Genomic DNA, 25,733 nt, shown 5'->3' with positions numbered 1-25,733 from the left:
TCAGCAGATTTCTCCCTCAGATCCAGTACCGTCTCCAGTTCTCCAGTTATTTGCTGATAAACCTCTTTTCAACAAAGTCTATCCATTTTTTCCATCCCAGCTGACTTAATTTACAAATGCTTCTTTTTTAAGCATTCATGAAGTAGAGTTCTTCCCCTCTAAAATCCATTCCCTTCTAGGAAAGTCAAGGTTGAATGCCTGGTGTTAAGTAACCTTGAGACTTCTGTTCTAAAAGGTTCATTTTATTCCATTTTGCCCTACACTAGTGTGATGCTGTACAGGTGACCCGTGCAAGGAGGCTGAGGAAGACTCTTTTCTGGGGCCATCTTGAGATTTCCATAGGTGTTGATTCCTAGCAATGCCAGCAGAGGGATGATTTAAATCTACTAATAGTTTAGGGTAGAGGATTCCCGTAAAGAAACAGGAATAGAAACAAAAGGAAGAAGACGTGAGGAAACAACCCATGTTGTCCACTCCTCCTGCACAAACCACACCTGGTTTCACTTTGTCTGGAAGCGGGCGATGACAGTGATAACATGTACCTACAGATACCTACAGATGAATCACGTAATTCTTGGAGATGCATCCCTCTTCTAAACACTCTGCCCTCCAGAAAGGGCAAAAGGGAGCTACGTACTCGTGCCAATTCTGCTGACACCCCAAAGTGCTTCTTTTGACTCATGATGTACAGGGTTACAGCCTCATCCTTTGCTTCTGTAGTTTTAGCAACCCAAAAGGGGCATCCAGATGCCATCTTGATGTTTTTTCCCATATAATGGGAAGTTTTATGTGTTTTACCAACTGAAACCCTTCACAGCCATTTTTTGGCAGTGTAAATATTCAAGTGAAGTATTCAAAGACAAATAGCTCTATGAAAAGCAAAATTAGCATGACATATGGTTTGTCTTTGCACAGATTCCTCGTGTGATGAATCACAGCACTGCTATGGGACATATGGATCCATTGTACGTGAACAAGCATCAAATCCATTTACTAAATTAGCATTCAATACCTTTATTTATATCAAACACATAATTTTATCATAACACCATCAAAAAAGACGTTCAAATGAACCTGCAAAAACTTCCATTAATTGAATTTGGATTCTTTCTGTGGGTTTCTGTTCACAAGCAGAAGAAAATACAGAAGAAACGCAAGAGTCCAAAAAACAAATCACCTCTGTGCTTTCGTGGGCATCGTCAGGCCTGCAGCGTGTAGGTGGGATGAGGAACAAGGCAGATGGAATAAATCCTAGAGTTATTAAGGTTGGAAAATGCCTCTAAGATCATCAAGTCCAACCATCAATCCAACACTACCAAGACCACTAAACCGTGTCCTGAAATCTCCCAGATTTATCCCAAGAATAAGCCCTACAGTGCTTCACCTCAGTATCAGCAGGGATTTAGAGAAGAAAATCAGCCCAGAGTGCCCTGTGCTACTTGTGATGCTGAGGAGTGCTCGAAAAACACCCTGTGGAGCAATTGTGTGGAGAAGGTAATTTTCCAGCATCACTGTCACATCAGTAAAATCAGCAAAACGCTGCAGGAAGTGAAACTTCTTCCGAAAGCTTAAGGAAGAACCAAGAGGGTGTTGGAAGAAACTGATAATTGTCCAATGAAGAATGAAACAGTCATAGAAGCCTGGGGAGTGATGGGAGTTGTTGTGTTTTGTAACAGATCTGAAACACAAAGGATGTCTCAACCCCCCCCAGGCAATCCAGGAGATGGTATATAAGGGCTTCTAGCTCAGAAGCCCTCAGATCACAGGTCCTCACTTCTCCTCCTCGTTGATCCAAGTAAGTCTTACCCTTTTTCATCTCTTTTATCTCTAGGTACTGTGGGTTTGTATTATTTTTAACCAACTCCTGCACCCACCGTCTGTCCTGCAGTGCCATCCATACCTGGCTTTGCATGAACATCTTTTTCCTTGATGTTCTTTCTGGCAAACAGGGCAGCTGCAGATCTGTCCAAGCTCCACTGCAGCTGCTGCAACAGATCAGAGGAGTTCAGCCGAGATGGGGCTCAGTCTTGGTGCTTTACTCTTAGCTCAGGATGAACTGAGTGCTGCACATGGAGACAGCTTTCCAGCTGGCTTGGGCAGCGCATGTGGAGAGCCTGGGAGGGAAGAGGGAGGGTGGGGAAGGGGGAAGAGAAACAAAAAACACCCAAACCTTAGCAGAGCAACTCTGTACAGCACGTGCTGAGCCCTCCCTGCTGCTGGTGAGGCAGAGCAGGGTGCTCTGTGTGGCAGCCTGTGGGCAGTGGGTTGACTTGGGCTCCCCGGCATGTTGCAGGTTCATCAGGTTCATCTCCCTGCCCGAAAGATGTCCTTCTCCAGCCAGCAGCTCAGCTCCCGCTGCTTCCCACCCTGCGAGGTCACCTGCCCGCAGCCATATGTCAACGCCTGCAACCAGCCCTGTGTCACCTCCTGCGGGGACTCCAGAGCCGTGGTCTACCCACCCCCCGTGGTCATCACCTTCCCCGGCCCCATCCTCAGCTCCTGCCCTCAGGAGAGCATCGTGGGCACCTCCTCCCCCCTGGGGCTGGGCCAGCCCAGGGGTCTGCAGGGCTCCCTTGTCTACGGGAGCTTCTTGTCTTCCTCCGCCTGGAGCCAGCGCTCGGGGGGCTGTGGGCCATGCTAAGCGTGGCAGAAGGTGTGGCTGGCAGAAGAAACAGCAGGAGAACTGACAGCAAGACCTGGACATTTCAGCTGGGCTGAGGAGCATGGCTCTCTGAAGCAGTGGGGACCTGTGGGTGCTGCTCAGCACCCGTGGGAGCTGCTCTTCTGCTTGTCCTTCTTATGCTCTGTTTGCTTTTAATGTCAGTTTTCCCAAAATGTGTCTTTTCCATGCTTAGGAACCAAACTCCTGGTTGTGCAGAATCTGTTTCTCCCTGTTAGCCCACTAAAGCATTGGTATCACTGCAAAGGGGTCCATGTATGTTTTGGGTTATTTGGGACCATGCATTTTTTTTTCCTTTGGTAGTTTTTTAGTACCTGCATGTCCAACAGGAAAGCTCCACAGATGTCACATCACACCGTGGTTTCTCCAGTCCATTTGAAACGTGAACCAATACAGAAGAACAACCTTCATCAAACCCTTTTCCTTTCAGCATGTTATTAAGTTGGTACTTTTTTAAAACACCAAAGACCATCATGTATTTTTCCTTTGCTTTGTACACTGGTCCCAATAAACACGATTGCATCCAAATAAGTTTCATCTGTTTGTCATCTTTTCTCTGTTTTGGGGCAATGCAGCCTCTGCAAAGTAATTGAACCAAACCACCCCCTTATCTTAGAGATCTGTAGATGACTGCTAGGCTCTTAGAGACAGTGTTTATACATTACACCTATGGATTCATTCATGAGGAAACTCTGCTCACAACGTGCAGAACTTGCCCGTGTGCCCGATTTAATCTTTACAAGGGACCAGGTATGAGACAACTGCCCAACCCATAGATAAAATATTTAAGATCAGCCTCAAGTGCCAAATGGCCACTCCAAATATATTCTTATAGCTCAGCTCTACTCCCCTAAACTTCCGTGGCTTTTTACCAGAACTGTTGTAATTCCATACACTATATATAAAAAAAATAATAGAATATGAGATTATACTATAAGTGTATAGAAGACTGAGAAATAAAGACAGAATATTAGACAGAGCACAGGAGCAGAGGGGATGTCCCAGAGTCATCCAGAGGCAGGAGGTGAGCTAGTGAAGAAATCCTAGTCTGACATATAGGAAGCTTGAATCTGTTTCCCTCCTCTGTACTTTCATCTCTAGATTTCTGAGATCATAAAACTGCCTCAGCTGGGATCATAAATATCCAAAAGCAGATATCTTTTGCTAGCTTGATTTCTTATTGCTCTGCAAAGTGAAGGAGCCTCCTGTCAGTGCCCTAAGAAGCAGAAATAGGAGCCTGAAGAAGGTCAGCAGAGCCTTACTTCAAAGTACAACTCAGATACCTGGAAGAAGACTGTTATAAAAGAAAATAGAAAGTTCTCAGTAAATAGGGAGCAGTGGTCCAGGAGTGCTCAGGGACCAGCTGGAAGCAATGAAAACCAGCTACAAGGTAAACAGAGCAATTAGCTAATTAGCTCCTCAGCTCATTGTTATATTAACCCTGTTTAGGAGAGGAGGAGGCTTTGAGTAACCTGGTCTAGTGGGAGGTGTCTCTGCCTGTAGCAGAGGGGGTGCAACCAGATCATCTTTAAGGTCCCTTCCAACCCAAAGCATTCTGTGAGTACTGCTTAGCACTAAGCCTTTCTTCTCAGCTCCTCATTGGAATCTCAGCTCTGGATTAGCAGAGGGTGTTTTAAATACATAGAAATAGGGAGGATTAAATATGCAATGAAGATCTGGTTGACTGTGTCTCTCTGTGGACAGCTGGATGCTGCCTGCTGCAGTAAGTGTCCTTGGCCACCTGCAGCTTCCCAGTAAGTCTCCTGTGTTCTGTTGGTTTTCTTCCTTCATGCATGTGTCTGGGTGTGAAACTAATGATGAGTCTCCTTTCTCTTCCATGTGTTGTTCTTCTGCCTCCAGTAATTCCTAACAGTGCAAACTGGTGTAGTATGAACTCAAAAGTGACCTGCCATAGACTAGATGGCCCTGCTCTGGCAGGGGGGTTGGAATTGATGATCTCCAGAGGTCTCTTCCAACCTTTAAGATGCTGGGAAAAGTGGGTGTACAAGATAAGAAAACTCATTGCTGAGCAGAGGGCTGACTGGGTGGTTTTGATCATTTAAGGTCTTCACTCTCCTTACAGGGCTGGAGGAGGGTGGAAGCACAAATGCTCCACCCAGGAGATTCTCTTTATCGTGTTCTTTCATAAGAACAGACAGAAATCAAACCCAGAAGGCTAAAATTATGATGCAGAATGATATTTTAATGAATTATAGAGGAGGAAAGTTCACAAAAGCAACAGATGATCATAAAATGAACTAATTTAGGCTTTTACAAATGAGGTTTTTTTCATTTGAGGAAGCTTCATTTCTCACTCAATGGTCTTTTCTTCTTCTGTAGCAGGAAGTTGGATGACACCACCCAGTCTTCATCCAGTAACATAACTCTTGATTGACATCAGGCAGTGTCAAGTGGGAGAAGTCACAGTCTACAAACTTTTCTGTTCTATTTCTTGTATAACATTATTAGGGTGAACATAGAAGATGTATTAATGCATTTGAAAATTTGGACCATGAGAAGAACAGAAGAACACACTTGTAGCTGATGTGAAAGGAAGGAAGAAGTGCATAAGCAGGGACAAGCACAAATAAAACATAGTGTTAGCAAGGATCACCCTCTTCATGTCAGCACCCTGGAAACCCATCTCACTCTTGAGTTTGGATCTTGCATTCAGTCTCCTGATTGCTCTTGGTGCAATCTTCCTGCTGGGTTTGGCTGGGCTCATAGATCTTAGAGCGATAACCACTGAACCTCTGAGAACAATAAGGGTATGAGAACTTGTTCTCCTGCAATGCTCCATAAGCAAAAGAGCCTCTATAGCCATAAGATCCTCCATAGCCAAGTGAGCTCCCAATGGCAGCTGGTGCTGAGGATCCCACGACGCTTTCCTGAGGGCAGGAGCTGAGAATGGGCCCAGGAAAAGTGATGACAACAGGGGGTGGGTAGACCACTGCCCTGGAGTCACCACATGATGTGATGCAGGGCTCGTTCCAGGCGTTGGCGATGGGCTGTGGGCAGGTCACCTCGCATGGTGTGGAGCACTGGTAGCTGCAGAGCTGTCTGTAGGAGGACATTGTTCTCTGATGGAAGTGGATCTGAAACACAGAAAGATGGAAGACTGTGTAAAGGAATTCAGGGATAGGTCAGTTGTACATTCAGGCACTGGGGAGTATTTAGTGAGTAAGCCACCTGCTTGAGTAGCTTCCTGAACACAGAGGATGTGGCTTCATAGTTCCTAGCTCTCTCTTCCACCTTTTGGTCACACTTCTTGAGTTTTATTTATTTCTGCCCTTGCCACACTCTGCCTAACCTTGCTGTGTACATCCAACAAACTGTACTTTCCATATATCCATCCTGGATGCATTGAAGCACATCCCAAAGGACAACCTCAGAAGCAGGGATTGTTTCAGTTGTGTCCCCTTGCAAAGGAGCACAAACATTTTTGTACATCATGAGACCAATGACCACCTCACCCAGCCCCCTTTCCCTGGAGTTAACCTGAAGGACAGAATGTCTAGGACCATCTGTTACATAGGGCTTCAAAACTGAGTTTGATCTTCTGCTTAAGCCTAGATAAAGCTGCAGCTCATTTCTGTACTAGCTTTAGGAATCATGAATCCTTAAAGCACTTTGCATGGACTGTAGTAGTCCCTCAAGAAGCTGGCCAAGACCAGACCCAAGCCCTCTGCAGGGCCAGTGAAGCTGCTTTTACAGAGAGACTGGCCCTGCTAGTTCCATGGCAGAGATTTATGTAGGGTTATTGTTAAAAGAGGATACAAAAAAGGCACAAAGGATCAAAAACTTACTCAAGTCCTTGAGGAGAAGTCAGGAGAAGGTGTTGGGAGAGACATGAGCAGCATGTGCTTTTATACTGCTGCTCGGGTAGCCTGGAGGATCTGAGACACCCTTTGCACATGATGTTTGATCAGATTCAAAGCAGAAACGATTACACGTAATGCCTCACAGCATGTCATCATTTTGCTCACTGTTTGCAGTTATTAGGCAACTTCCAGCTTTCCTTTACACCCTGCTACATCACCCCTCTCTCAACTTTTTTGATCACATTTGTATTCATCAAATTTCTGGCTCCCTGAAACAATCCCCGAGCTTTACTCCTCTCCAGCAATGAGAGGGAGGGAGTTCAATTAACAGCATCTAGTTGATGACTGTGTTATATTTTATATCTTTTTGATTTAAAAATCCACTCAGAGATGGAGGGGCAGCTTTTAAATACTAACCTTGAAGCTGCAGGGTCTTCTTATTTTGTCTTATTTGAGGTCTACTTATTTTGCTTGCCTTGTGTCCTCGCTTCAGCTGCTCACTCAAGGTCTGATGTGCTGCCACCAGCAAGGCAGCAGATCTGTGCAATTCACTGTAAATTCACAGAAAAAAAAAAAGAGCATTTAGTTAATGCCTGGTAGAAATGCTGCTGACTTTAAACACCACTCTGGACTTGTGTGAACTTCTTGTATGGATCTTGTCACCCTAGCAGCCAAAACAAAGGGACATTTGTGGTCTGAGGAGGGGCTTTGCTCTGATAAGAGCTGCTGTTTATTCCCTTCCTTTGTTGGTTTTTTTTTTTTCCTCATCTGCTTTACAGTTACTCTGTGTGCTCTTGGACAAACTTATTTCCAAAATTTCCAAACTTTGGTGCAAGACCCTCAGCTAATTCCATTGAAAGTGACCCCACTGGATTTAGCTGGTCCCAGTTTATCTTGTGCCCTCTGTAATAATTTCTGCAATGTTTTCCTCAATCATTCCAACTCAGTAACTTTGCATCTAGCTCTGTCTCCAGTCTAAGAGTTAATATTGAGAATTCCCAAATCTGAAAGCATTTTGCTGTAGGTGACCTCAGTTTTGTGTGTTCAGCTTTGGTATAAGGTTTTGAGCATCCTCAGTAGATTTTTCTGAGCCAACTGACAATTCCTTTTGTGCCTCAATTATCTACAAGTGTAGAGAAGGAAAAGTTTCTTTATGGTCTTTTTGAAGTGTAACAGCACCAGAATTTTTGTTCAACCTTTTACGTAAATGTCTGATCAGAAAAATCAGCGGCAGTTGAAGGGTTTTAGGTGGGCATAGGTGGTTTGCAACCATTTAGGGTCTTTCTGGGGAAAAAAGACAACGTCTGAGACATCAGAGGTGAGATGTCTGACCCATGTCCTAGACCTGTGGTGCCTCCACTTGCAGATCTTTAACTGATGCTGGGAGATGAGCAAGGAAAACTGCATCAAAAGGTGCATCTAAGCACTATTTCTCCAGAGGCTTTGTGGAAAGACTCCTAAGGATTACACAGCAGGAAATATTTCTGGGGAAAAAAGACAACGTCTGAGACATCAGAGGTGAGATGTCTGACCCATGTCCTAGACCTGTGGTGCCTCCACTTGCAGATCTTTAACTGATGCTGGGAGATGAGCAAGGAAAACTGCATCAAAAGGTGCATCTAAGCACTATTTCTCCAGAGGCTTTGTGGAAAGACTCCTAAGGATTACACAGCAGGAAATATTATTTATGTGTTCACAGTGCCAGAGTGGGTCCGTCGCGGTGATTTCAAAGCGGGGAGCCAGTGGCCACAGTCCTGCCCCTGCCTTCTCCTCAGCTGTGGTTTTGAGGACTGGTGAGAGAAGAGACAGATATCCCTGCACAAATAGCCCATGTTCTCTGTGTTGCTTATTTCCAGCGTGTTTCTCTCTTTCACCGATTTAATCAAAATATTTAGAGGAAATTCAGGGTAGAAAAATAAACAGCAAAGTACAAAACAAAACCAGAACTAGCACGAGGCAGGAAAGTGATGGAGATGCAGACTGCTGGGGTTTTGAAAGGTCTATTTTGCTTTTTTCTTATTTCTGGCTTCACCCTGAAAGAATTTCTTTCCCTTTTGAGTGATGCTGGTGGATTTGGTGGTGACAGATCGTCCCTCATCAGTGGGGTCTGGTGCATGCAATGCTCGGCTGCATCAGCAGCTTCTCCTTGCCCTTTGTGACCCTTTTATAAAATTGTATGACCCACTGTTTTTCCTTCCATGCTGAATTTTCTTCCAGACTGATACAGGATTTCTGCCTTTCCTCTGCCCTGGGAGGGCAGAACCTGCTGCTGAAAGTAAAACCCACCCAAATTCTAACTGTACCAACGGCAGGAACAGGCACACTTGTATTTCCCTGCCCAGCTCTTCCTCTGAATCAGAAACTGGTGTGAAGACAAACACTTTGCCCCGATGTCTCAATTGTCTTTCCTGTAACAACCACCTAGACCGCAGGGGTGTTGGGAAAATGCTGTCTTTAGAGCCAGAGCTGCATTCCTAACCAGGTAGTCTCCGGCCGGTGGAAGCCACACCTGCAGGGCGAGGTCCCAGAGACACGATGCTCAGAGCACTTCCCAGTGGGATTCATTCCCTGGATGATGTCCAAAAGACAGGCAGATGTGCATCCCACTTGCCTCGTTTGGCTCTCCGTGGCAAGCACATGTATGCCCTAGGATAGCACCCTGGGTGTATTTGGACCTGTGTGCTCCAGGACTTCGAGGAGGTGGACAAACATCACCCGTGGGACAGGATGTAGAGAAAACAACAGGTTTGGCAAGCTTCTCTTGGAGAAGATGCTGGAATTCTACCACTGGGTCCATGTTCCATGCAGTGCATGACTCTTGGCATTGGGTCTCCAAGGCCATATTGGCTGCTGACCCCTTAAAAGAAGGCTGTAGCCTGCTGTGATTTTGTCCTGGCTGATGAGATGTGGCTGGTTAAGCCCAGCTATGCCTGGAGCTCATGCACTTGAGTGCCATATTGGCTGCTGACCCCTTAAAAGGAGGCTGTAGGCTGCTGTGATTTTGTCCTGGCTGATAGGCTGTGGCTGGTTAAACCCAGCTATGCCTGGAGTTCATCCACTTGAGCGTGTGGAAAACAATGTTTTCGGGTCAGTCCATCAGAGATATTTGACTGTCATTTTGGGAGAGGCAGAAGTCAGTAATCCTCATCAGGCTTAGACTCAGGATGCATTTATTTCTCTATTTATTTTTAAAATGCCTCTGTGAGCTTGTGGTAAAGAGTGAACAGAGATCCTGTCGCTGTGCACTGGACCCTGTGGGATGTCTGTGCCTTCCAGGCTCCTGTTGCCCCTGATTTTTTTAGTAGCTGTTCCTGACCCTCATTTCCTTTCCATTGAATCATTTAGGTTGGAAAAGACCTTTAAGATTATCAAGTCCAACCCTTAACCTAAGTCTACCAAGCCCACTGCTAAACCAGGTCCCTTAGCACCGTATCTATGTGACTTTTAAAAATATTTTTCAATACCCAGAACTGAGTATTGCAAAACAGGGCACTGGATTGTGCCTGGCAGGACTTAACTTTTACATATGAAGCACAGAAATTAATATCCAGCTCTCAGCTACTGTGACTGGGCTTAGAACCAAGGCAGATCTTGGCAGTGCTAGTTAACGGTTGGACTTGATGATCTTGAAGGTCTGTTCCAACCTACACAGTTCTATGATTCTGTTGTGCAGTCAGGAATTTTTCTTCTCTTCATGTCTTGGAGATGTATATTTAGGTAGTCAGTGCCTTGGAGTTGGAGAGTCTCCTATTTTGTTTCTTAAATTCTCCAAACAATGGTGCTTGAGTCAGTGTCCCTGTGCAGGAGATAAAAGAATGAGTGTGCTGAGTGTTCCTCCCAACTCTTCCACTGAATCAACAAATGTGGCTGAGTTATTTAGCCTCGGTCTTTTAATAATGCCATAAAGAAATCAACAATAAAAATTACCCGGTTCATTTGGGTGTTGTACAAATTAGTGGTTGTGTGTATGGAGCTGTGCTGTGCTCACTCTGGGGCTGTGACTGGCCCTGCCTGCTCCTCAGATCTTAAAATGCCATGGCAGCATGGGTACATATTGCACAGTGTGCATCTGAAAGACTTGCAGATGGTGACTTTTCACAGACATTTTCACAGGGTAATATCCACCTTGTAAACACAGACAGGAAAAAATTGTAGATGTCCAGATTATAGACACCCTTCACCATCCCTTGTTCTTCCACCAGCTCTTCAAGAGCACACCCTAACTCAAGTGACCATTAATGCTGCTTCAGCAACCTTGACTATTGTCCATCTGGCTTTTTAAGGATTTAATTCACAAGGTATTTCACAGGACCAAAGAGAATATGTTGCAAGATCTGGAGAGTCCAGCGTGAGGACCTCTCACTACTGCTGGACTATCTGACAGATCCTGGGGGTTTGGGGTTTGCCTGTGAAACTCATTTCATTTAAACTGATCTCATGGATTACTGTATCCTTTGGGTGCACATCACAGCCAGATTTTAATCTGATTTCTACTGCCTCCAAGTTAACCTCTCCCTTTAGCAGTTTTGTGCTATATTAAGGAGTTTTCCCAGCAGGTAAAAAACTGCTCTGTGCAAGCCTGTGTAACACCCACGTGAAATGGGAAATTACTGCTGATGATTTCTAGAAGAGATGATTAAGACAGAGGACAAATAATTTACCAAATATCTCCTGGCAATTAAGTGAGCCTCTGGGAGGAGATCACGGGCATGTCTTGTACTTGTTAGTGTTATTATTTATAATTATGATTCTATTATCTCCTGGCTTATGTAAAGGAGGTTGGCGCCCAGATACTATGAAAATAGAGAGCTCAGACAGTCACTGCTGTCAGGAACCAATAAACAAAACCAACTAGTTTAGGTATGGTGAAAGGAAGGATTACTGTCCCCACTGGAGAGAGCCTCCAGCAGCAAGTGCAGAGGATGGGTTGTCCTCACACAAATGCACGCAGGACCATGGGGACATCTAAAAACCTTTCCCCAAAATCTTGCCAAAGGTGGTGCTGGAAATCTGTTCCAGACCACTGTGGGACATCTTACCTTTCCCTGGGTCTAGACTTGATGTTATTTCTCCATTTTTATATGTTGTAGGTTCAGGAGCAAGACCAGGGTAATGTTGTTGTTTGTAATAAATCATAGACTGGTTTGGGTTGGAAGGGGCCTTGCAAGGGGGCTGGAATTAGGTTATCTGTCATGGGCAGGGACACCTCCTGCTAGACCCAGTTGCTCCAAGCCCCATCCAACCTGGTCTTGAACACATCCCATGAAGGGGCATCCACAACTTCCCTGGATGGACTGTTCCAATCCCTCACCACCCTCAGAGTGAAGAACTTCTATAGTTAATTTAATTAGCAAAGAAAACAACAGATTTCAACCCCACCAGGTCAGTCCACAGGAGTGAGGATCACGGCTCACTGTAGAGCAGGGACATGGTTCCTTAAATGAGTTTTGCTGTCCAGAGAGAGCATCGTGTGTGATCTACTTCAGGTCTCTGATTACTAAATGTATAAGCAATATTTTTGACATATAAATCCTTTAAGATCATCAAATTTCTGCACAGATGCAGGAGGACCCCAGCATCTCACCACTCACTTTCATCTGTGGTTTAAGTCAGATGAGAATCTGGATACAATTTTCTAGTTGTACATATACTTATTGCAGGCTCCAGGATCCACTGTCTAAAAAGGTCCAACGTGGTGTTTCAGAGCTAAGAAGCTGTTAAAAGCATTTTGGAGTAGATTGTGAATGAGGCTGATTTCTTCTTTGCATTTCTAAACCAGAGTTTCCTTGCTCCTTTTCATACTTTTCTTTAACTAGGGTAATATATAATAATAATCACCAGGGGTAAGAGACTTTTGCAGCATGAAAGTCCCATTTCCACATAGTCCTTTCCACCACCCCTTTAAAATAGGCTGTAGAAACTCAATCTCAACAGCAGAAAAGTCCTTACCCGACAGAGCTACTTCTTGAACAGGATGCTCATCACATCTGGAGCACCTGAGAGCTGTGGGTTGTAGCTTCATTTATTTTTTACCTATTGAGGAAAAAAGAGAATGGGGATACAAAGGGAGCAGAAAGGATCTTGTCAAGGTGATGTAAAGGTCTCTGAGTTTCATCTCCCTTTGCAGCTAGGAGGTTTGAAAACTTTTACACCGAGCATGACAAAATTAATACATATTTTTTTGGAAATAAGTCTATTTTGTCAGATCAGCAATCCTGTTTTCTGCTGATCTGAGTTATGTGCTTTGGAACTCGGACAAGTGGAAGAAGGAAGTTAATTCCTGCAATGAGTAGAAACTAAGGATGAATATTGTCCCCGTTTTGAGATGAAAGATTGCTGTAAGCTGCAACATGGATGTGATACCATTGGACTCATAATTGCTTAACAGCAAACAATATGCAAAGATCCCTCCACCCTTTGACGTGACAAATGCAGGAAAGTTTGTTTTGTAACTAGGAAGGACCGCATGCCCGAAGAGTGGCTCAGCCCCTGGAGCTGCTCCGAGGAACCCTATAAAAGCTCTTGGAGCACAGAGCTCTTCAAACCACTCTTCTTGGCTTCTCCTTGGCCGTGAACTGAGTAAGTCTGACTTCAGTTTTCTATGGGTTTTAAAGTCAGTTTAATAAGTGTTTTAATGCACTTATGCTTGAGCACTTAATATGTCTTCGCCTATTGCTGGGAGAATGTAATTTTCATAAGAAGGGATTTTGGATCTTTCAGCCTGGCAGGCTCTGGAGGGGCTGGGATTTGTATGGAAAGCATGATGCTTCAAGAGATGCTTGCATGTTTCAGAGAAAGAATATTTAATGATTTTATCTGTGCCTGGGAGTGCTTTGCAAATAAGACAATGGTTTTAGGAACAGCTTTAAGTATATATTGCTCAGTTAATCCTCATCTGTCCTTAGTGAGGCTTTGCAGACTTCTAACAGGTTATCTAATCTTCATTATTTCTGCGTATAAATTGTGATTACAATTTCTATTGGCTATGGAAGAGGAACTTTCTGAATATGCTGTGGTTTGAATAAATGAGGGCTCCTCTTTGCAAACACACCCACACTGCCCCCCTTGACCTGTACTCTCCCCACCCTGTGTTTCAGGCTTCCTTCCATCCAGAAAGATGTCTTCTTACAGGCTGTCCTGCAACTATGGCAGCTACTCCACCCCTGGAGGGAGCTGCGCCCGCCCTGTGTCACCTCCTGCGGGGACTCCCGAGCCGTGGTCTACCCACCGCCTGTGTCCATCGTCTTCCCGGGCCCCATCCTCAGCTCCTGCCCTCAGGAGAGCATCGTGGGCACCTCAGCCCCGCTGGAGATAGGCAGCTCCTTTGGCTATGGGAGCTCCTTGAATGCCCAGAGCTCCTTTGGTTCCAGCAGCTCCCTGGGTGGCAGGTTCTCCTACCCCTGCTATTCCCGCAGGTACACGACTTACCGTCGTGGGAGCTGTGGGCCTTGCTAGGTCCCATGGTGATTCCCTGGGGACCTGGACCCAACGGGGACCAGATCAAAGTCCCAGTCCATGAGTGAGCAGAGGGATGTGGCTTTCAGAGGGGCAGGGTACCAGGCTGCAGTGGGGGGCCTCAGGAGCTGAGCACACTCAGCCACCCTGAGAGAGATGCCCAGACATCCTATTTCCCTTCCTGTGGGGTTAGGTATCTGCTAACAAGATCCCAACTCAGTGGTTGAGGGGCTGTTTACTTGAGAAATCTAGAAAAGGCCTTAGTTTAAATTCAAATGGTTTATAGGAGATCCAATATCAGTGCAAATTAGATCCTGCCTATTCTATAGACTGATGTTTCATGGCTTTTAAGGTGTAGTGTAAAAACTTCTCAAAGCTCCAGTTTCATTCTGGGAGTGACCCTATTTCACATAGTCTGCGATTCAAAAACAAAATGAAACAAAACAAAAAAAAAGCCCACCAACAAAACAGAAAACCCAACTCAACTTGCAAATGCTGCAAATGCAACAGAGAAGATCATCTTAGAGACTGCAGCCCCCAAAGAAGACAACGATGTCCATCCCCAGCCAGCCCTGCCAGCGTGATCTGTACCCTCTGGATTGTCATGTTCTGCTGCTGTGAAGTCCTAGTCCTCTTTAAATTAAAGTGTATATTGCATCACAACATTTGCCTTCTGGTTTCCTTTTCTCCTCACCATAAAACCATTGGACAATGACATGAAACCAATGCCTCGGTTGAGACCCAGGCTCCTCTGGATGTTAACAGCAAAGGACAAGTTGTCCTGGTGGTGGTTTGTGTGTTGTTCACCTCTCCACAAGGTGTGGACATCCCTAAAATGTTTGTGAGGATTTGTGGTGAAAGGGGAGGGATGAAACAATCGTGAAAGGCTGTTGGGTCAGAGGTCATCTTCATCCTCCCACTAGTTTACAAAGAAAAAGGAGTTGTCCTCGGTATCTTCACTACCTTTTAAAGGTGTATTTGCTGCTTGAAGTCTTCTGGCAATACAAATGCCAGTACAAGCAATAGATTTCCATTGCTATGCTGGCAAAGCCCTGTCTTCAGCTTCTTCCCACTGCACACAGAGTGCTCTGGGTACATACGTAGCATGATTTTCCTCTGGCTACTAAGAGAAATTCTTTGTGCTAAAAGTGAAGGGCCAAACCTCTTATTTCCAACATAACTGAGTGCTTGGGACTGGAAGAAAAACACCTTTTGATGACTACTGGAAACGTACCGGATGGTCTGGAAGAGAAACAAGGGAGCTCAGAAGGAAGAGAGGTCTTCTCATTGAAACAGAGGTAAGTGGAAAACTGGTAGAATAAACATCAGGTCACTGTTGTGCAATATGAGTCATGGGAGGCAGAGAAAACAGCTGCAATAAAATAAGAAATAAAGACAGATGCTTCAGGACCATTTATATCACAAAGTTCAAGATATTAAGTCATGTATTTGGTATGAGAATTTCTGCTTTCCTTATTACAGCTGTATAACTTGAGTTTTAGATCCTATTTTTACCCCTCTACAGCATATTCATTTTAAAGCAGACAGGGGTATTGGGGACACCTCAATACTTGCAAAGCACAGATTTTTTTGTAACTGAACGTCACTGCAGAAACAGTGCAACAAATGTGTAAGCTGGGAAGTATGAACAGAAGATGCCCAAAACCTAAAGTATAAAGTGGAAAGGAGGCTTCTACACTGAGCTGGTTAAGTTTTTCTAATAAATCTGCTCCAAGATGGAGCTTTAGGGCAATAAAAATTTTCAGTAAAATGGGGGGAAAACAAGGGTTTTGAAAATGAAAAGTGGCTCAAAACATTCTAAACTATTTTAACTTTGACATCTCTCTCTTGCAGAGAACTCCCATGAAGGATTTAGTGTGGCTCACAGCTTCCTTGGCTGTAGGTGCTGACCCAGAGGTAAGAGAATGGGCTACAGTTTCTCCTTCCTAGTGATGAGTATCCAGAATTGTAAGACCTGCTATAATTGCATGCACCCCCATAACCATTTGAACCCCCAAAGAGAATGGAGCCCCTTAAGCCAACAGTATTTCCATAGCCCCTGTACCCAAGAGGTCCACCAGAACCAAATGGGCAACCAGAGCTGAGTGGTCCACAGCTGCCCAGGATGCTTTGGGCAAGAGCTGAGACTCGGTCCAGGGAAAGTCAGGATGAGAGGTGGTGGGTAAATGACAGCTCTGGAGCTGTTGGAGGATGTCACACACAGCTCATGGTCAGTCTGAAACACAGGGAGGAGATCAGGGTAACACTTGATCCCTTGCAATGGGTGCACAGCTCCTTGAAGTGAAGGATGTCACCCATTGGTGTCTTCCTGCACCTGGGGTGAACATCCAGCACGAGTGACAGAGAAGCTTGGAGGGCAGCTGGGTGCTCTGTTAAGGCTTGTGGACAGATCTCTTGCTCTAAATAAACACCCTGAAAAAAAACGCCACCCAAATTTCATCCTAATTCCAAGCTAGACCTGATTCTTTCCATTGCAAAACAGAAATTCTGGCTACTTGGTGCTTCTGCCGAGCTCTGAAGAAAACACGACTGTGTGACACTTCTGTGGTCACTCCTGGAGCCAGTGCAGAAGGAGAAACCTGCCCCCAGGAGGTCTCTGATGGGATGTCCTACGTTTCTTGGGTGAGTTCCTGAGTCCTTTGTGCCTCAAGGTGTGGGTTAAATACAGAAAAAGAAGCTCCCTTCAAAGAAATATTTCCAGTCAAGGAGCACACAGAAGTAAATATTAGCACAAACACTAAATGTAAATGGCATCAAACAGGGTCTGGAGCTAAAATAGCTTGTTCTGCAAAGAAGAGGAGAGCTGATGTTTGAGATTAGACCTGGGCTCAGCCCAGCCTGCTGCTTTTCCACTTACAGGTATTCTAGTTTCTTTTAATTTTCTGTAAAAAAAAAATATTCAATGCTGATACCATCAATTATAGAGTTATTTTTCCAGGGCAAAATTGTGCCCTGTCCTGAAAATTTAGTTTTTCTATATATTTTATATATTCCTACCCCCCCAGACCTTAAACACACCCCCCAGGAGACATCAATCTATGTGTGCACAAAAAGAGGAAAAAAGGTTAAAATTCCAAACTTCTTTAGCTGTATATGAAAGAATGAAAACATTTGATTGGACAAGAATCTGGCTAAACAACCATCTTAAAGGATAATCTCCAATATCAAGGTGTTTCTATAAGCAGGACTGTACAAAGTAGAGAGAATTTAGAACCCCATGTATGGAGTGGAAATTGTCTAAATGCTTTAGGGGTCTCTAAATCCCACTTTACCTCCCCAGATCCACATCTGACAAGACCAACAATAGACTGCTGGGAGTAGAGACTTGTTTATAGCAGGCAGCTACAGCAGTCTGAGAGTAACAAAGCTTTACACCAGAACCAAAACTGTAAAGAATAAGCCAAATCTGACTGATCCACTGAAGAGAGGAAGTTGGGAGAAGGAGGCAAACAACCTTGAGCTGCAAGTGCTTTTATACCATTCCTCCAACTGCCTGGAGGCTTGAAGATTATCTCATTTACTTGCAAATCAGATGTTGTTGCAGTCCTTCAACTGCTGTAATTATCTTTCTTTCTTGGGGTGAGCTGTGAGTGCTGAGCCCCGTGCAGTGTGATGTGCATCTGACAAGCGACTTGGGCTGCTTCACTGTCAGCTGGAGCTGACACAAGCTGTTTATTTTCAAAGAAAGTATGCAAAATCCCTCCTTGGATTTTTTGAAAACGTTGGCTTGGATTCTTCTGAATCCTCCATCTGGCCGCGGAGCTGGAGACTAAATAAATCTGTGGATTCCATTTCTAGGGAGAATTACCAATTTTTTACACAATGAAATGACAAGGAAAGTTATCACTGGAGAAGGGAGCTTGTATTATTTGTATTATATATGTTTAATTAGGAGAGCTTAATTTAGCACTCTACCAGGTTGGGTTTCAAACATTTATTTTAACAACATAAGCCCAGATTTTATGCAGGGTAATCCTCTTAAGTACCTTTTCAATTGATTGAGCAAACTTACACCACATAAAGACCAGAAGGTTCAGAAATTTAAGACTTTTATTTTAGTATAGAGGTGAAAAAATTCTCTTCTGTGGCAAAGAAAATAACCTTGACCTGCAGAGCTGTGAAGGGTTTGCTTAGGAGGAGAAGATCATATTTTAAAGTGGAACTGTTACTCATTATGAGGACCTAAAACTGCAGCACCATGTCATTAATTCTATTACAGTAGAGCTTGGTATCTACAACATGTTAATCACACAGAGGTGCTTTGAAGTCCTTTATTCTGTGGAAAAATTAGAACAGCCCAGATAAGTGTTGCCTTGAGCTTCCTCATAACCATCCTTCATAATTTAAGCATAATCTTTGGCATGGAGGACAGGGCTTAAACTGTGAAGGGTGTAAACAAGCACGAGTGGGGGATGAATTGCAGCAAGGCACGTTCCTGCTACCCAGCCTACACACAGGGACTCTGCTTCTTCCTGCCAAGCCAAGTGGCTAAATGCCAGCTCTGAAATCTGTGTAATGCCACCTGTCAGGGTCAGCAGTGCAGCTTACAGCCACTGTGGCAATGGATCTCATCCAAAGGTTGGGGAAAAAAACCCAGGAGAGTTTGTCTAGAGAATGAAAGATCTCTGCCAAGACCTTCACAACCAAAGCCTCTGTCAGTTTTGCAACCCAAGGTAACTGTGGGTCTCTTATCACCCTTTATCCTTATCACTTGGGGATGCTGCCTTCAGCCAGCCCCAAAGTAGATGAGGATGGTGAGCACCATGTGCTGTGCCAGAGGTGTGTTAACATCCATTACAAGCACCTAAGCTGTCCAGCTACTGCCTGGTCACTCATCCCCATGGTGACAACCTGAGAAATCAAAAGAGAAGTGACCAAATCACCCACCAAATTAGGTAGAGATCTTTGCAATGGCTGAAGCTTCCAGGGGCCTGTGATACACTGACCTAAAACCTGCCCAGCTGGTTAAAAACTGGCCGTTACTGTCAGTGGAGAGAGTGGGATGTTCCTCCAAAACCACAGAAGATCAGACAGAGGTTGGAGTTCCCAAAACCTCCTTTTCTGAAAAGCACAGAGGGAGTCAAGCTGGCTGTCTTAGCCCTAAATTAGGGGCCTAAATCAAAGCCTACCTTTTGTCTCACTTTGCACAGGAAGATTACTTTGAGGGAGGGAGAGTTGAGTCTCTGTAAGCCCGAAACATGTAGCATGGAGCTGTAATGATAAATTAATAAAAATGGAGTGAATTCCTGACCACTCTTGGATGCAGTTGACACCCTTCTGAGGAATCAGCAGAAAATGGCAGATTAGCACTTATGGATTCATTATATTATTACATAGCCTGTAAATTCTGGTAATTGTTAGATGCTCCAGTCATACTGGATGCCCTAAAGGGAGAGATACTGCCTGGGCCATGAGACATCACCTCTCCTGAGGGGTTTACCATTAAAGGATAAAACAATCACATGCAGAACTGTGGGAGACAGATTTATAGAACAAGTGGCGATAGTTACATTTGAAAATTAGTGGGTGTAAATACAGAAGTGGCTGTTAAGAAACTGTTCATGTTAATCCTTTTAAGCTGATTTTAACAGCATTAGTAGTGCCTTTGCTAACATTGACCTTCAGCAGTCCTGCTTCCTCTGGCCAGTGGTTTGATCTCCAGCACTTATGAGTCAGCAGCGATAAGAAATAAATAACTTAGAGCCTAAAAATAGAACTTTCCCATTCCTCATCCCGTTCCCAGGAAGCTAAATGGGCTTCCCAGCCAAGCTTCAGGAACACCACAACATCAGAGCAGCAAGTGCCCTGGCACAACCCTCCCACAAGCATTAGACAAAAGCCAAGTATGACGCTGGAACATCCTCCAGGCAGCAGCTCCGTGCAGTGCAGCTTCTTCCACACCAGCTCTGGCTCCTGGCCGTGCCACGCTCTTGGCTGTGTGCCTGAGTGAGGGCTTGGCCCATGGATTTGGAAAAAAACACCTCCAAATCCAAGTCAGAAAGGTTTAACTAACAACATGACCGTCCATTCTAAAGCTTTCGGTCATAACCTCCTTGGGGAAATGTGACCAGAGTTATGTTTTAGAGAATAATGATTAGTCAACACTGGAACATCTTCCTCCAGCAATTACCAGGTCAGTAATAACCCCACACACCAATGCAGTCAGGGAACCATCATTGTTAACATCTCTTGAAATGCCTGTTCTCAGCAAGACCAAGACTTTCCCAGGCTGTTGCTCCAGGGATCTCCGTAGTGACTCACCATAATCCAGAGATTATTTTGACGCGTTAACAGCAAAGTAGTCAACAAAGAGAAAAACATGAGCAGATTAAGCACAGAAACACAAATATTCTTTATGGCAATGAGTGATGAGTAATTCCAGGGCACGGAGCTCCGTCCTGACCTTTTCTGATGAAGTGCAGCCACCACCACCACCAACTTTGTCACCATCCTGGCTTCTCCACGTTAATTACACTGTGCCTTTTGCTCTGTCCACAAATAGGCTTTGATCTCTATTTATGGGTCGTGTTGTAGTTAGATATGATTTTGGATGGTGTTCAGTGAATATACAAAAGACTGTTTTCACTTTAAGTCTCTCTGGCTTCTTTATTTGCCATGTATCTATCTCTTGGGCCACTTTAGAGCCTGGTTGTAGGCTGTAGAGACTGTTGTAGGCTGGCTTAGAATTGTTACAGGGAGGGAATAACAACTTGCATCATGGCAGGATCTGCCTCTTATGAATTACCTTTGCAAAATAACATCTTTGGGTTTATTCTCATTGTCTTACTGACTCAAGTCTTGGAAACTAAAGAGTATGGCCTTGAAGATTTGCAGGGATGATTCATGTGCAAAGATTAAATCTCGATGAGGGATGTGGCACTGTGAGCACTGTGCTTGCCCAGATGCGTGGTGAAACGTTCCTTAACTGCTTTGAAAATGTTGCTTGCTCAGAATGGAATAGTTGTTGATACTTGTCAATCTTTTGAATACATTCACAGTGTTGCTCTTTGCAGTTCATTGTGTTAAAGCTAAAGAATAACCATAGGGATGGGTAACCAAGCGTGTGGCTCATGCCCATATAACCCTAAGGAGGAGTGGTGGGAAGGTGAAGGCTTCTGCACTCACCCTGTGGGGTTTTTGTGAGCCCCCAAAGATCCACAAGACCTAGATTTTCCAAAGATTTCATTTTTAATCGGCTGCTTTGAAAGTTTGCCACTTACTGAGTGTCCCTGCCTCAAATATAAATACAAATCAATTCTCATCCCAATGTCTTTTCTTCTTTCCTTACCTTTTTTTCTTGCTGCCAGGCCAAAAATCAGCTGTTATTTTGTTTATGTTGGGGCAGCCAAACATTAAAATGTAGCTGTGGTGTTTAAGAAACACTATGATTTATGTTAGACCTTTCAAAAGATAGCAACAGCTGAGTCTAATCCAATCTCTTCCGTGAAAAGCAAGTCATTTAGCTTGAGGGCAGCAATTATCTTTTTCTATAAGGAGTGACATAATAACTGCCTACTTTCCATAAAATATTAGTGATGGCAAAAAGTGATTAAAAGCCAAACAGATGGGAAAGTGACAGGCAGCAGACTTGGAGCTGTCTTCACGGTGTAAAGAGAGAATGACATTAAGGGAAGGGACTGGCACAAGCTTATCTCTGGGCTGATCTTCATGAGCAGGCGTTGATGAAGACTTTGCAGAGGCCCTGGGATAGCAGCAGCTCTTCTGGGCGTGTGATTGGCAGCAATGGGTCCAGACACCAACCCAGGCCATGTTCATGGCTGGTTCATGATGACCCTGGCTGGGAGCACGCACCTAGACTTGCCTGGAGCACACACCTAAACTTGCAGGTAGGTTTTGCAGTCCCAGCTGAGTTGACTTCAACACCAGGGTCTGAGTCAGCCCGAGCTGATTCCACAGGAGGGCAGCAGCCCCAACACAGAGCTGGGTGACCACACCTGCATCCCAGATGGGTCCTGCAGCTCAACCAACCTCACCCGTCCCAATAGGCGAGACCAGACTGTCCCACAGCACATCCTCCCAGGCTGGGAAGGGAGCTGGGAATAAAAAGAAACCTCCAAATCCTCTGATGGAGACATTTATTAGTTGCCTCATCAGACCTTCCCAGCCGTGGGAAGATGGATTCCTGGCTGCTGCCAAGTGTCTTTGCAATGGTACCTTTGGTGGTTTATCTACAGCTGGTTTGTTGCTCAGGTTTTGCACTTTTCCTGTGTTTACCTCTCTCCTCAAATGTCCAATTTGTTAAACCTCTGGGATTAGTTGGGTTTGTGGTGTGGAGCTGGGAGGACAATGTTGTTAATTGTCAATGCACAGCACTAAGTTTTTCTAGCCTGATAGTTCTGAGCTTGACAGGGTTTTTATCCCTTAGAAAAACACTTGGGCTGCTGGGGTTTTAGCCCTTTGACTCTACTCAGTGGAGGGATAAAAGCTGGTTTTTTTGGCTTGGGTTTTGTTGTTGGTTTTTTTTTCTTTTCCCAAACATTAAAAAACCACCTTGTTTTAAAATGTGTTCACCTGGAGAGTGAACTTGCACTTCTAGGGCTACTGGTTTGAGTGGTCAAAGTGCATTTTGTGAGCCTCTTTTTTGAACTTGAGCTGACTGGAGGCAGTCTGATGTCTTGATTATGAACATGAGGTATCATCATAAAAGAAAAGAAAAGCGACTTTATAGTGAAAAATCAGTTTACTGTTAAAAATTATGCTGAGAATATATGGAGATAAACGTGCCTGAAATCATGACCTTTTTTTCCAAATCAGTCATTACAGAGTCTTGGGGAACGTAACCCAAGTAATATACTATTAACATTATATTAACATACCACTTCACATGTGTAATACATTGGGGAGTGTTTGTGAAGCACCCTGACTCCCTTTGTTCTGCGGAAGTCCCGGGATGGTTTTGGGTGGGTATAATTGCAAGAATGACATGGTATTTCCTAGGCTCCAAAAGACCATGACTTCAATGAGCAAACACATGTACGTAGCCATTATGGAAGAATGAAATGAACATCATCTTTAGTATAAAAACAACATCTGAAATTGCTCGGACACACCTGGTGTCCTAAACGGTGTCTGCCTGGAGGAATCCACTGCTGGCACCAGCCGGGCAGACGTAGGTACCTGGGGCTTTGACCAGCACATGCAGGAGCAAGTCAGAAACTGGTGCTCCAGGTCCACGGGTGACTTGTTAACGCTTCTATGTGAAAAGAGTTCTTTGCAAAAAGCAGACTGGAAAAGTTTTGATGCAGAAATACGAAGAATATCTTGAATCTGGCTCAGTTCGGTTTGCTTATAGGAAAAGTGGCCTGCAAACAGGACTGGTTGTGAGTTAGAACAGGACGCTCTAAAAATACACATTTTGCTGGGATCTAGAGGTGTGCACCTAGGAAATGCAGAACTACGTTCCTCTATGAGCAGGACTTATGCTCACTGATCTCGAGACTGCAACCAGGATTGTATGATTGACACCCCATTTTCGCACAGGGGCTTGCAGAGCAGAAACAAATCCCTAATGTTACCTGGGCATCAAGTTTTGAGCGGTCTGGGAAGAGTCTCCAGGCCATCTTCTGTTCCTCTATAGAAGGCTGAGTGTCACAAAGAGAGCATTGCAAATAAGTAGCAGAGGAAAAAGGAGATTCAGAAGGCCAATGGTTTGATGCGGCAGCATTTTAATGTAAATGCAAAGTGGAGTAAACATATGCAGAAAGAATAATGCAGGCTAGAAAGAGCATATTTCTAGAGACAAGAAAAGCTAAACCAAACTAACCATTCCAGTGTGACACATTTCCTTCAGTCATTCACTTGCCTTGTTCCCCCTGAGTCCAACATTCCAATCCCTCTCTGTGCTTTGTTTTCAAACCATGCTCGATGTCAAACTGGATAGAGAAAGTTAGAAGCACAGACATAAGATGCAAAGCCACAAGAATAAAGCAAGCATTTATCTAAGCTAATTCTCTACGTAGAAATTAAACGTAGGGTCCTGTTTTTCAGGGGTGATTCCCTTTCTGGTAGTCATGCCTGTAAATCATACGCCATATTCTTCTTTCCTTGTTCTGTTGCCATTGATTATCCTTTGTTTTAAGCTGATTAGATCTTCTTACAGAAGGTTCTCTTGCAGGGGTGCTTCCAGCGGGTGGAGTAGGTGTAGGAGCACTCCGGAGCGCACTTGGAAGCGCAGGGGGCAGGGCATGGTGGAGGGCACGGTGGAGGACACGGTGGGGGACATGGTGGAGCACATGGTGGAGGACACGGAGCACACTTTGGAGCACATGGAGCACACGTTGGAGCACATGGAGCACACGTTGGAGCACATGGAGCACACTGAGTTACACACTTGGAGTCACACTTCGTGGTGACCTGCGGGACACAGCGGTCGATGCAGGGCTCCAGGCACTCGACACCCTTCTGCCCCGACGCGATGGGCACGCCCGACTCCAGCGTGCCCGCCAGCGCGGCCGACTCCGTGGAGCCCACGACGGTTTCCTGCGGGTAGGTGGTGAGGATGGGTCCTGGGAAGGTCACGACCACAGGGGGTGGGAATATAATGACGCGGGAGTCGGGGCAGGCGATGACACAGGGCTCGTTGCAGGCAGCGGCGCGGGGCTCGGGGCATTTCGTCTCGCAGGGGACGGCGCATTGTGGAGCGCACATGGTTTTCTCACAGGACATCTTTTAGTTGTGCTGTAGACCTGCAAGGTATGGGAAGGAGAAAATGTAAAACCAAAGGAGCTGGTAGGACAGGATCAACGCTTGAGCTACGCTAAGGTGAACCCTGGAGAGACACAAGTTGGTAGGTAGGTTGATACCCATCCTGTTCTGCTTTGTTTTGCTTTTCTCTGCAGCATTTCAGAGCCCTGTTCCTTCCCACAGATGCCAAACAACCTCTTTGGGGCTGCTGCTTAAATAACATCTGCTGTCTTCCATGTAATTTGGACTCTAGAGATGGAGTTCATTCAAATGAAGGGAACACAGCAACAAACATTGCAGAAATGGAAAACACACAAGAGATTTTACTGTGCTAAATTTATGTATTCTCTGCGATAAGCAGAGAAAAGGCAGAAAGAGGTAGATATAATTATGTTGTCCATGAGGAAGTTGTTCCCATAAGGATACCAAATATTACAGGTTTAATGCAGTTGGTTTGTAACAAGTGGCTTTAATACAGAATATTTAGTATCAAACTCATTTGGAAAATTAAAGAAGAGCAAAAACCTGAGAGCAGGTCTCCCGAGTTTAAATTTCAGAGGGAGTAAAACTGTTCACAAACCTGGATTAAATTCTACACCTTCTTTCTGTCTTTTGAAATAAATGGAAGGATGAGGAGGTAATTTGGAAAAATGGCATAAAACTACATTTCAGGATGTTGTTTCAAATTTACCAAGATCACAAATCAAAGCACCAAATGCTTTGGATAACCTCAGAGCTAGTTAATCTCTCATTTCATATTAAATGGAATATTTTGGTTTCAGCCAAGGTGATTACTTATTTTTTGTATCACTGAGCTGCACATCAGAAAAGTCTGGATGGGGCTCAGTTTGACTTAAGCAAATTTTCTTTTTTTTTTCTTTTAATTTTTTTTTCCCTTTTGTTATTGTAAATACAATGTCAAAATACTCATTATTTATCTAAACTTCTCCTGACCTTAAACCTTAATCCAGACACCACCTCCAGGTTCCCTTTCATTCTACTAAATCTATTACTTCTGTGCTCTTGACTTGATCTGCAAATCCCTCAGCAGG

At 44.5% G+C, this 25,733-nt stretch overlaps 2 protein-coding genes across 2 annotated transcripts; one reads left to right on the top strand and one right to left on the bottom strand.

The window, feature by feature from the left end:
- The first annotated feature begins 2,323 nt into the window (after positions 1-2,323).
- Positions 2,324-13,956, top strand: LOC103782498 (feather keratin 4-like). Its single transcript, XM_008950269.1, has 2 exons — positions 2,324-2,546; positions 13,817-13,956. The coding sequence occupies exons 1-2, from the start codon at positions 2,324-2,326 to the stop codon at positions 13,954-13,956; spliced, it is 363 nt and encodes a 120-aa protein (XP_008948517.1).
- Positions 13,957-24,081: 10,125 nt separating this feature from the next.
- LOC103782497 (feather keratin Cos1-1/Cos1-3/Cos2-1-like) lies at positions 24,082-24,663 on the bottom strand. The gene has a single exon (XM_008950268.1). The coding sequence runs from the start codon at positions 24,661-24,663 to the stop codon at positions 24,082-24,084; it is 582 nt and encodes a 193-aa protein (XP_008948516.1).
- Between the last annotated feature and the right edge of the window lie 1,070 nt (positions 24,664-25,733).

This window comes from Merops nubicus, unplaced genomic scaffold (assembly GCF_000691845.1).
Source record: "Merops nubicus isolate BGI_N331 unplaced genomic scaffold, ASM69184v1 scaffold7072, whole genome shotgun sequence".
Classification (NCBI taxonomy): domain Eukaryota; kingdom Metazoa; phylum Chordata; class Aves; order Coraciiformes; family Meropidae; genus Merops; species Merops nubicus.
Note: the sequence above shows the minus strand (reverse complement) of the source record. Positions and strands in the feature narration are given on the sequence as shown.

Excerpts from the sequence above, each read along its gene's own strand:
- LOC103782497 (XM_008950268.1), bottom strand. The coding sequence starts at position 24,663 with ATGTCCTGTGAGAAAACCATGTGCGCTCCACAATGCGCCGTCCCCTGC.
- LOC103782498 (XM_008950269.1), top strand. The coding sequence starts at position 2,324 with ATGTCCTTCTCCAGCCAGCAGCTCAGCTCCCGCTGCTTCCCACCCTGC. Across the intron at positions 2,547-13,816 it reads CTCCTCCCCCCTGGGGCTGG|GCAGCTCCTTTGGCTATGGG; the intron begins GCCAGCCCAGGG and ends CGCTGGAGATAG.